Source organism: Solenopsis invicta, chromosome 6, assembly GCF_016802725.1.
Source record: "Solenopsis invicta isolate M01_SB chromosome 6, UNIL_Sinv_3.0, whole genome shotgun sequence".
NCBI lineage: Eukaryota > Metazoa > Arthropoda > Insecta > Hymenoptera > Formicidae > Solenopsis > Solenopsis invicta.
Window position 1 is genome coordinate 21,403,380 of NC_052669.1, and position 12,644 is coordinate 21,416,023.

Consider the following 12,644-nt stretch of genomic DNA (forward strand, 5'->3'; position numbering starts at 1 on the left):
AAATCCTTAAATTCTTACGCGATTGTAATAATTAATACGTAATTATTGATAATCGTTTAGTATTATTTGCTAAGTGGGTTTCCTAGAATTATTGTTTATTATTAAAATCTGTTTAATGTGTATACATATATAAAACGTATATTTATACACACACACTTACATATGTACGTATATTATACAATATATGTATGCATTTAATGGACTTGATGTGTCCTTCCGCAGTCTCTTGTGTAATATATAATTATTGCGAGACTTGTGACTACGTAAGAATTTAGTAAAATTTGTAATCTTTTCGATACTGATGTAACGCTAAAATCGTTGCAGTCGAAACATTAATATATCTATCGCGCCTTATATACATACATATTATATATCTCGTATCCATAACAGCTAATATTTTAAATTATTATGAAACTCAATTTTATCAAGAATGTTTGAAATGGAAAAATGGAAGATATATCTCTTTGTTCTTTTTTAAATATTACTTCATCGATTGAAACAGGTATAATAATTATTATGACATACGCTTCTTTGCTTGTAGAGTCAGTTTCCTTGAGTGATTTTGTATTTCTTCATATTTTATGAATTATTAAACATAATCTCACAAATGTTTCCTTATAATTAAAATATTATGATGTAGAATATTTTAAGTAAGACAATTTATATATGAATAATATAATTTATAAATAATTTAGCACGTCAAATTTTTATATTGTTAATATTTTATATTAATATTTGAAGTCTGATTTGAGAAAAATCATTTTGATCTCTCTTACAAATTTTAAGAAAAACACATTGTGTCAACATATATGTATATCGTATGACGCACGAATGAAAGATAGAAATTTAAATAAGCGTGCAAAAACTTTCGAACGTGTGAAAATTTTTACACATTAAGATCTATTAGCGTAAGAATTTTATCTGTGTATATATATATATGTTTGTTTTTGATCTTTACTTCCTTTCGTCCCTGGATATCGAAAGGTCGACCAGTCCATAGAATTTTTTAAATATTAATACGATTTGTATATAAATAAACTTATATTTCTGGCGAAAATTTTTCTTATAATTTTTCGTATAACATTTTTCATAATGTCTATATAAATTTCAAAATTTTTTAAAATATAATTTTAACATTAGAAAATTTCTTGAATTTTTAATATGAATTAGGCCACTTTTCGAAAGTATGAAGTTTGCACTTTTTTTTAGAGTTTTTTATACATGTGAATTTAAAAATATTCTAATTTATTTCTTATTCTATAATTTTTGAAGAGATGTAAAATGTTTTTTCAGATATCTTTACAAATATAAAATATAAACAATTTTTAAAAATATCATAAAATTTTATGAGAATTTTTTTCACCAAAAACTTTTTTTTTTCTTACATGTTATCTGAACGTTTGATGAGAGAATGATAAGATCGTACGTTATTATTTGCTAAATATAAAAATTTCTAATATTGTGTTATATATATCTAAATTATTAAAAAATAGCTCGGAAGAGAGAAAAGTCTTTTTTTCTGAAATTATGAGAAATATAAGAAGTTTGAAATAACTATATAATGAAAATGAGCTTAAGTGAATGTGCAGCACTTTCGATTGCGTGGTCAAAGTCAAACTTGCGTCAATACCTATCGGTGAGAGGATACTGCTTGTGTAAATTCATGCTAGTCTTCGGTTTACTTCCGGACGACCCTGGAACGGAAGGTCGACCACTTTACGAAGACCGTTGACCGTGTCTTAACACTCGGAGTTACCGATATTGTGAAATTATGGGAGACTTCCTTGAATTTCGACGGTGAAGGGGTTTCCTATAAAAGCATGGGAAACGAATGACCAGCTTTGAATCGTTTTTTAGACGTTCAACAGGTAACAGTGACACTTCCGTTCCACAATGAGAGGCTTACTCTTAGTGACGGTATTCGGTGCGATTTTTATGAGAGAATCGTTTAGTAAACCGACGGAAACGCTGGCGAATTCTGATGAGCTCGATCCCGTTGCCTCGACTGTGAATACTACTTCCGAAATCGGTTGGTAAATATAATTTAAAAATTTTTTCACAATATGTCTGTCTTAAAAAATGTTTTGTTGAAAAAATTGTTAATTACAAGAATAAATTTAAAAATTAATGTGCATTTTTTATACATATGTACGATATTCATACAATATGCTTCTTTATTCTTCTACAAAAAGTGTAATATTTATATATTATATAAATATTATATAAACATTAACATATAATTGGATGTTATATATTAATATATGACAAAATAAATGCGTATTATTTTAGAGGCCACGAGAGAGCAAAGATCGCCGCAATTCGGTTTGTTAGGTGGTAACAGTGATTATTATGATTACAACGACGATGTACGTTATAATCGTTACGGAAGCAAGCGAAAATATCATCACTATAATTACTATAAACCGTTCAATAGGCCACACGGTATTGTCGGAGGACATGGATGTCGTGGTTATGGCTGTGGTGGAGGGTACGTACTATTATTATTATTAGATTATTATTTTACCTATCGAAAAACAGAAGTCTATGTTATATGAAAATAATTTAAATTTTATCTTACAATTTTATTTTTTATAAGTTACAAATCAATAGTTTTTAATTCAATAATTGCGAGCTGAAATGCGCAAGATAACCGTTTGCATTTTACTTTCACGCAGATGGCAACCGGACTACGGCGGCCATCACCATACCGGACAAGGAGCATCTTTTGCCTCAGCATCAGCAGGATCTATAGGTGGAGGTGGTCCTTATGGCGGAGGACACAGCCAGGCCAATGCACAGAGTGCGAGTTTCAGCGTCGGGCCTTTCTCAGCCTCGTTCAGCGCCGCTCAGTCCTCGTCGGGACAGAACGGATTTTGAATTCTTGAAACGGTAAGCGTCTTGGATCGAATCCCATCCTAGATAATGTTAGACTCGTGTAAGTAAATATTTAAATATTTACTTATACTAATTAGAGCTCTATTATGCCGATGTGCATATATGCCTTCGGTTTTGTAATCACTCTTGCGTACTGCTATAGCGAGAAAAGGCAATGTGCAAAAACATTAAATAATTTCCGAAGAAAAAAATTCTTGTACCTCTTAATATGGTAAAGAATTATTTATACTTTAAATTTATAAAGATTTAAAAAATGCTTAGTTAAATTGAATTTTTAAGAATACTTAAACTTTAATTTCTGAAGATTTTACAAGTTTTTTTAAATAGAATAAAACTATAGAATAAAAAATCTTAAAATATTTAAAAGTTCACATATAATAAAGAAAAAAATACACACTTTTTGAAAAGCATTTCAATTCAAAATCTGCAAAAAAGATTATCAAATGCAAAAATTTTGAAAAAAATTAATTATAGAATATATGTAGAATTATAAAAGAATTATTTATGAGGAAGGTATTATAATTGATTTTTTTTGCATTTTAATGCAAAAATATTAATTTTACATGAAATCAATTAACTAATTTGTATTTCAATAATATTGGTGTCGCGAGTATAAGCGAACTTTACTTATTTTGAAAAACAAAGGTTTGTGGAAATATTTTATCTGCTCAATTTTATCTGCTCTATTACGGATACTTTTGTTGATTATTTTACCTAAAAATCGAAATAACTATATAGATATCTCTTATTTCAATTTCTACAACTTACTATCATTATTAATGTACATTAATATTTCACAAATTTCACGTGTCATATGCAAAATACCGAGAAGTACAATATCGCATCTTTCGCATCCTGAGAAGGGTTAAAGCCCAAGGATGTTGCGCCGCAGCATAATACGCTGCAGCCGCCCACGAAATTGCGCCGGACTCGTCTCGGGCATAGGTCAACGAACTCGAGGGGCCCGAAGCCCGGAGGTCGGGCCCGGGAATCCGCGATTCGCATTATATTACCACGATCTCGTTGTGCCCCCTGACACCCCGCGCTGCGCTGACTTAACGCGGACGAAACGGGCCCTGAAACATCTGTCCGGCGCGGCGCGGCGTGGCGTGGCGGGCCCAACGGCGGCCCCCGAAGACGCAACAATCTTCGTCGGGGAAATACGGGCGTATTTCACTTTCGTGCAGAGTACGTGCGCCTGTGTGCGCGAGAGAGCGACGATTAAAGCTGCGCAAGTATGCGCCCGTGTGTGTACATACGTATTTGCGTATTTGCGCCTGTGTGCGTAAGCATGAGCGTGTGTGCGAATGTTTGTAGGACCTGCCCGAAAAGAACCCGCGAATGTGAGCTGACGCGGCGTTCGCGTATTGTACCATTGAGGCGCACGGCCCTTTCGGGGTACGTGTGAAAAAGAATGAACAAAGGGGAAATGAATCTTCTTGGTTCTCAGGCGATCGGCAGACGGCCAGACAGACGGATTAACTCGTTTTAAAGGGACGGCTAGACGCCATATTGTTGTTTTGGGCCCCGTAGTTTAGGTGTACGATGCTCCTCGCTCCCTCACTCGGCGCGACGAACCGGTCTGTTTTCGTCTCCCGGGAGATGCACCTACACGCGAATCGGAGTGTCGATTATGCACACACTTGCGACGCTTGGACATGCAGTAAATGGCCATTGTTCGTTCGCAGGGAGTCAGAGGGCTCGGGGGATTTCGACTGAGCGAGTTTAAATCGGATCGTTTCGGATTGTTAACGTAGGAAACAAGCGTGGCAAGATTGATACCAATTTTTAAGCACACTCTGCTTAACGATGCCCTTTGTAAATTCGAGCTGTAAATCACAGTTAATTATTTCAAGTCTTCGTGGACATCGATTCTTCTCAGCGCGGGTTATTTACAAAATTAATCCCGTGAAGCTTCGCGCGATTAATAATAATATTGTTTCTCGATATTGAAAGTTACGTTTGCACGAGTCTGTGTGCGTCTTCAATATTTTTTTTTTTTTTTCTTCACAACTCTGTAAACGTTTTATTACGCTGCACTGTAATCGGGAAACAATGATGCCTTGGCCGTCTTCTTGATGCGACTTTAAACATATGTAATCCCGTGTTGACGCAACCTTCGCTACACAATCGTTAAATGTAGTTAGGAGGTTGCCGCAGGCTCACTCTTCTTTTCATTAAAGATGACTCAGTCGAACATGTTAAAAATAAAATCTGTTCCTTTTACACGCAACGTGTCTCTCCTTTGAGGGACGGAAAAAGCAAGTGTCTTTATCGTTGTCTCATTATTTCAAAATCAGAGCCAATAGAAATGCTTTTTATTATTTTTAAACAATTACATCTGTGGAAGGCTGGTTTAATATCAATGAAAGAAAACCTATAATGCATGCAGTATTAATGTGTGTTAAACGTTTTCTATTCTTCGCAGATATCGAACGCAACTACGCTAGGCCCCGAATCGCCCCTTAATTTATTTCACCATCATCGTCTCTCCGTCATCATTGTGGGCCCATTGTTTACAAACATTCTACGTCACTCGCTAGGAGCAAGTAAATAAGCCTAACCGCGTGCGTGAGCCACCCTCTTGCCTCCTGCGAGAGGATTTCCTGAGCGAGCAAGTTCCCTTTGTCCGCGTGCCAGCCACCAGATGTTCCCCAAAATAAAACTGACAAAATATCGCGACGTAGCGCCGCGATTCGCGCACGAACGAGCGAGACGGTCAGGCAAATCTGACGCGAGAGGAGCAAGGATGGAAGGACTCTTGAGGAACGACGAGGTGGGGAGGTGAGACGCCGCGAGACGAAGAGGGTCGCTGGATAAACGGGCACAAAGGGATAGGAAGCCGAAGGGAGGAGGGCTTGTTAAAGGCGAGGGCCCCTGAAATCGAGATCCGAAAAGCCTCGTGCAATGACCGGACGAATCGCACACGCGATCTTCACCGGCGCGCTGCGGTGCAGCATCCTTCGATTCGTGATAGTCTCCTCACTCTCCTCTCGTCGAATGCAGCCGGGAGAAGCGACGCCCTCGAGGACGCGTGCAGCACATCGCGAACGTCGAAGAACGTCGAGAATCCTTGGCGAAGAACAGTTCATTTATTCATTATTTAGCGAAGCATGGAGCGAAAGGACCGATGGATCAATCTTATGATTTCTAGCAATAAATATCTAGCAATTGTTGTGATATTTTTAAAGAATGAAGAAAAATAGAAAATATAGAGAAGAAATTAAGAGATGTGGAGAAAAGAAGAACTCTTTGCTTGATATTCTCTCGACTAATTTGTTTCCATTGCCTTTTGTACAAAATGACAATTAAGCAGTTTTATAAAATGATTACTTAATAGTATCAAAATAAATAAAATCAATAATATAAATAATATAAATAAAAACACAATTCTTTTTTTATTTATATTATACTTGCATTAATTTCCCCCATTTCTTTATAATGATAATCGTAACAAAAATATTCGCGTGTGATGGCCAGAGGCAAGAGGCTGAGGAATATTCGAGAAATTACGCTCGTTAAAGATCCACTGTGATATTAACCGGGGTTTATTGGACGAGGTACCCTGTTATTTTTCCAGCTGCAGAAGATCATTAAACGCGTTATCTTTTGCTCTTCGAAATCACCTAAACTCACACAAAAAATTCGAGTTCCACTTTAACTCTCTTCCCCAAAGTACAATGAACATTCGTTCAAGCAACTTTATTTCATCGTCGTCTTATTAACGTATAAATCTCTGAGGTCGATGAACTCTCATTCCCTTGATTTACAGAAGAAAAACTTTTTCTGGAAGGACCATCGGCCGGTTCTCGGTCGGGGCTTAGCATTTTTAGATCGCAGCGGCGTCCACCTCGAAGAAGTGACATTCACGACACCCGAGATGCGTCAAAGAGGCTCGTTAAAGGTCCGTGTCCTGTCGTTAACCATTGTTTAGCCGCTCCTGGGCACCTACGGCCCTGCTAACCGGTAAACCAGTCTCTCCGTCTGAGTAAAAAGAGAGAGAGACGGAGAGTACGAGAGTCGTCCGGATAAACGGAAGGAGAGATCAAATGAGAGAGACGCAGAGGGCACGGGAGGAAGAGGGGGGGAGGGAAGATCGAGAGGGAAAAAAATGAAATAGAAAGTGGTCCGGCCAGTGCAACAGACTACAGTATATGACGCTTTTAAAGCACCTCCTCCCGATGGTATATCCACGGGTCTGTTCCTGTTCTCCACGTACTATAGCAAATCCGCGATGCTTTCTTGAAGGCTCCCGCGTCATTGTGCTCGCATTTCTCGTGCGGTTGTCGACTCGGAAAGTATATCCTCAACTTATCGCCGGTAAGTCGAGATACTATGTACTGTTAAGTAGTAAGTGTTAAGCCTCGAGACCCATGGTACAAGTAAGTGAAACCGTGCTGACCCTTAATAAGGAGGTTTGTTCTGTCATTTCGCAAGATCGAGGACAGTACGCGAAGATAGCAGTGATAAGAGTTAATCGTAGTGTTGGAGTACGGCTTATTTTTTTCAAATGACACGACACTCCATATGCTACCTCAATCTTCTTTTTTCTTTCAATCGATATCGCGCGTAAATGTGTTCGTTAAATCGAAAACGATATGATTAGTCGTTACAATAAAAAAAAAAACTCGACTTTCGCTTTTTAAAAGAAAACTTTGATTGAGGAGAAAGTTGATTAATTGTTTAAAAAATGCAGGCGAATTGAGACAGTTATATTTGTTTTAAATAAGTCTTTTCTAATATTTTTTGTATTTTTTTCTAATTCCTCGGACTTTTTATAACACATTATTAATATTCTTCGAATAATATTAACTTTTAATATTTAATTACAATCTGTTAGATTTTAATACTGTAAATAGTGTAGAGTGATCGCGCGTCCAATTCCGATAACGTCATTGAGTTGCACAATCCGTTGTTTTTTACGTAAGATTCTGCCGATACTGACTGCCCTAGAAAGTGACTCAAACAGTAATTCCTCGAATTCTCGTACGAATGGTGATTGCGAAATCGTCGAAGGCCTTTTAACGATTCTACATGAAGCTAACAGATGTTCAGAATTTCTGAGTACTCTAGCATGACGCAAGAACAATACTAATCAGTTAGCATAATTTTTCGTGCGATCAAAAAAAGTTTACAGCTCTGCCGTCAGCTTGTCAGATAGATTTGATAAGTAAATAGTCTGTAAGTGGAAGACTAAAGTCAACTTGTAAAAGTACAAAAATCAATTTGTTTTATTTAGGGCTTTGACGTTTTGTATTACTTATTTTTTTGTTTTGTACATGCATCAATGATAAGATAGTTATATTAATTAGTAGGTATTAATTAGATATTAATCAAATAATTATAGTTTTAATAACTGTTTAAATGCATTATTATCTGTGTCGTTAATAATATCGTTATTACAAATACGTTATAAAAAATTCGATAACACAAAAAGTGAAATAGATCGCATAAGAAAATTTCGTTGTAATTCGAATTTCCGCCGAATTTGTTTCTCATTTCCGTTTGTTTGCTTTGCAGGGTAACAAAAATTTTTGATCTTTGGACATATTAAAATTCCCGTTGCAAAATGATAAAAATTTTGGCCCTCTTACTATTCACCACAGTCTGTGTCATAATCAATGCACAAGAGACGGCATCTAACGAAAAGCGTAAGTGGAACAGTAAAGAATATATTAGTTTTAGAATTTTTAGAAACTCTTTTAAATATATTTTTATATATACATAATTTATATATAACAAAATTAAAATATTAATTTTATCTAGTACAGATATTTCCATGCTTTTTTGTCTAAATTTAATTAATTAATAAAAATTTTATTTTGATATCTGTCTTTATGTATCTACAAATTTATATTAAAAATTTGAAATTTATTAAATTTTACTTCCTTCAGTAATTTTTTAAACAATCTATTTTAATTGTGCAGCATATTTCGGCCAAACATTTGATGAAATTGTCGTATCATCGGACTTAAACGTAAGAAGAAAATCAAAAGAAAATCGTCAAGGCAAAAGATTATTATCAAATGTGCCGTCAGCAACTACTGGTCCTCCGGAAAGACCGACTGCAATTGCGTCCAGACTCGTTTTCGCCGATGGAAGCCGTATTACGCCGGAAAAAAGGGAGAAACGTGGCATTACGCGAAGGAGGTAAATTGACAAGGAATTGTCTTTTTTATTTATTCAGATAAGATCCGATTGGAATCAATTGACGTTTATTGTAAAAATATCGAATGGTAGCTAAATCACAACACAAATTATTTTGAACATTTATATACACATACGTATATGATTAACTTTTGAAAGTTAAGAAATCTTAGATAATACCAGCAGCTGATAATATTTTGCTATATTTTATCAAATCCTCAGAGAGTTTATTCAATTGCTGCAATTTACCGATAGCTGAACTGTGAAGTAAAACTAATTGTGAGCGATTCTCTGAACGATTCTCGTTCTATGATACAACCGAAAAAAAATTACACTAACGATAAACGCAAAATTATCAAGATGGAATCTGAGATGTTTCGCAAAATTGAAAAAGTACGTCTTGTGCATCTAATTTTCAAAGTAATCAAAGAAAATTGTTTGAGAGAAAGACGGTTTATATTTTTTTTGTTAATTTCTCTCTCTCTTTTTCTCGTGAGTTTTGTTGCATATTTTTACATTGAAAATGTTTAAATAAATCATCATTTTTGTTTTTATAATTACATTTAGTAACATTAATTATATATGAAAGTATGCGAATGAACTTATGTGATTTTATTAATTGTAGGTATTTAGATCTGGGCGTCGCGGGATACTTGCTGAAATCTCGGAAACGGTAAAAATTCTCCTCTCCGAGGACAACCGCACGACCCTCCCACCCTCATCTGTGATCACACTTCTTTCGATGAATTTTTAGGCCACGGTTCATGTAACAAAAAGGATAATAAAATTTTTCTGTGTCATAACATTTCCTGCTTTATCACTCGCGCGTTCGTAAAATTATTCTTCTCTCTCAAATTCTCAATTATTTCTTCTCCCTCTTGGCTTTTTGCAAATTCATATTTTACATAATGCACTTCTAATAATATTTGATATTAATCTCAAAATCTGTAAATCTGTAAATATTCAAAATTGCATCCCTTTGAATTTAATAATTTAATATAATCGATCATTATCACGCCGTTATTACAAAATCATTATCTTGATTATAAAAAAATTAATAATTCTATTATTTGATATATAGTCTAATATCAACTTAATATTTTTAAACAATTAATAATTGAAAATTAAGCTAATGAGAGTCAGCGCGGGTAAACGTGCGCAACAGTATTAATATTATATAACAAAATAAAACATACGCTAGTTATACAGAGAAGTGTCATTTTCTGCGATACTGTCACGGGTAAAGATGCTACTACGGATTTGTCAAACCGTTGGTGACTCAGCTGCTTCCCGTTTATGATAGCTGATGACGGCTAGAATTTGTTATATTTGATACGCTGAAGATAACTCCAAAGTGAGTCGAAACGTTCGTTCATTTGTAATTTAAAGATGAGTAAATAATTTGTATAATATTAATACGATTGCGCACGTTTACCCGCGCTGACTCTCATTAGCCTAATTTCCAATCACTAATTGTTTTAAATTTTGAGAATCCTGAACTAATTTTAATCGGTTTTTTAACATTTTTAATACACATCCATTTCTTTGCGCATTATTATCGTTAACAGAGCACAGATTCTTTTTTTTTTTGAGACTTAAGGAAAATAACATGGTAAATTTTCTCAGGGCATTGACAGACCTAATTTGAATATGTTTCTTTGAGAATATATCTTTATTGACGACGGTACGTCACGGTCTCGCAATACGCCTGCCGCAATGGCCAGTCGATTGCCAGGCATTCCGCGTTCGTACGCAAGGTGAAAAAAAGATCGGTTGGCTGAAATATTGCAGCCCGCACTCAAAAGACAGCCGCTAGTACTGCATGCGGCGATCGCTGAGCGTCGTGTGTCGATGCACCTTCGTCACGCGATGCACCCACGAGCACGTGAGAGGCACGTCCAAAACACATCGTCCATCTATCCAGTTCTTCATCTTCGAGCTCATCTGATCATCGCTCTTCTTTCTTCAAATGATTTTTTATTGGAATTAGATAATAAATTTTATTGGAATTAGATAAATAATCCCTAATTATTAGTCAATTGTGCAATTTCCATTGATGATTGAAGATTAAAATATAAAGATCATAACAAGTCTTTATTATTCAATGTTAAATTCGTAATACTAAATAAAATAAAATTTAAGTCATTTTTAATCATTCCTACATGGCGTAAGATTCGTCAGTTTTAATAATTAAAAAAAAATTATTTTTTTTTTACAATACTTGCTTAATTGTAATTTACAATGACATATACGTAGTTTTACGTGTATGAGAACTGAGGAACTGCCGCTGCAGTTTCCGAGATCCCTATTTATAAGGCGATGCCATGACGCATTTCTATCTTTTGGAAAATTCCTAAAAATGATGCAATACATTTTATCGAAGGTAGATCTCCGAAAACGAAAGGTTCGACTATCTAATCGAATGGAAAGTGCTCTAGTAAGAGAAATCAGATTAGTTATAACGAAAAATGTTTTTAAAAATTGTCTAATCAAAAGAAGAAAATGTCATGGAATCTTTAGCCATATACATTTTTAAAGGAGGTACGTGACTTTTGCTCACAATGAAAAGAAACCAGTTTTGTTAAAGCATTTAAAAATTTAGCTGGATATAGATCTTTATTGTTTTCTAACAGAAAGAAATGTTAACTGTTTTTCAGAATTTCCATATTTAACTGTCAATATTTAATAGTCTATAAATATATAATTATCAGTTTACTTAAATTGATATGAATTACCAGTTTATTTATACACTACAATATTAACTTAATTTTATAAATTATTTTAAAACATTTATGTATTGCTTCTAAAGAAGATAAAAGATGAAAAGGTATTAAAATTATAGCTTATTTATTTAGTTGCTTAAAGCCTAAATTTAGGCTTTAAAAATATAAATTTACCATTACAGATGAAACTAAGTAAGCTATAATTTTAATATCTTTTTATCTTTTATAAGAAGATAAACTTAAATTAAGATATTATTAATTATAAGTTGTACAATTATAAATAGTTGTGTAAAACACAAAATAAAATTGTTGTAATATTAATAAATATTTACTATTTAATAATTTTATAATTGATGTATTAACATTTAAAATAATACAGAGATTTTTAATTAGTTAACTATTATTTATATTATATTAGTTTATATTACTTATATTATATTATACTATACATTCGTAATAGATACATATTAGTATCTATCATTATTAAGTGATTATGTCTACTCAGAAATTTAAAAAAAAAACCAATTGTTTGTAACAAATTTTTTTGACGTACGTAATGTTAAAAATATTTCTGGTAAGTTTTAAATTAATTTACTTTATTTTGATGGAAATATCCGTTCTACCAAATGTTCCACGAATGGGTATAATACGGTTTTTAAATTAGCATAAATTTTTTTAAAAATTTTCATCAAAATTTGTGTTTATTTGTCCTTCTGACTAGGCATAACCCTTTAAACTAAAATAAATTTTAAAGCGCTGAATACGCATAAATTTTCTGATACTTCAAGATTCAATATTGCAAGATCGCTTTTTTATGTTGCCACCAAACAAATTCTGAGAATTTGTGACAAAATTTATTTTAGTTACTTTTTTGTTACA

The 12,644-nt window shown here is 34.0% G+C and overlaps 2 protein-coding genes across 2 annotated transcripts; both read left to right on the plus strand.

Moving 5' to 3' along the window:
- The first annotated feature begins 1,464 nt into the window (after positions 1-1,464).
- On the plus strand, positions 1,465-6,931 carry LOC105203807. Its single transcript, XM_039450735.1, has 4 exons — positions 1,465-2,029; positions 2,290-2,488; positions 2,676-2,889; positions 5,324-6,931. Exons 1-3 carry the CDS (start codon positions 1,894-1,896, stop codon positions 2,875-2,877), a joined length of 537 nt encoding a protein of 178 aa, XP_039306669.1. The 5' UTR covers positions 1,465-1,893; the 3' UTR covers positions 2,878-2,889; positions 5,324-6,931.
- Positions 6,932-7,084: 153 nt separating this feature from the next.
- LOC105203808 lies at positions 7,085-9,847 on the plus strand. Its single transcript, XM_011172720.3, has 4 exons — positions 7,085-7,215; positions 8,416-8,546; positions 8,823-9,045; positions 9,668-9,847. The coding sequence occupies exons 2-4, from the start codon at positions 8,465-8,467 to the stop codon at positions 9,717-9,719; spliced, it is 357 nt and encodes a 118-aa protein (XP_011171022.1). The 5' UTR covers positions 7,085-7,215; positions 8,416-8,464; the 3' UTR covers positions 9,720-9,847.
- The last annotated feature ends 2,797 nt before the right edge of the window (positions 9,848-12,644 follow it).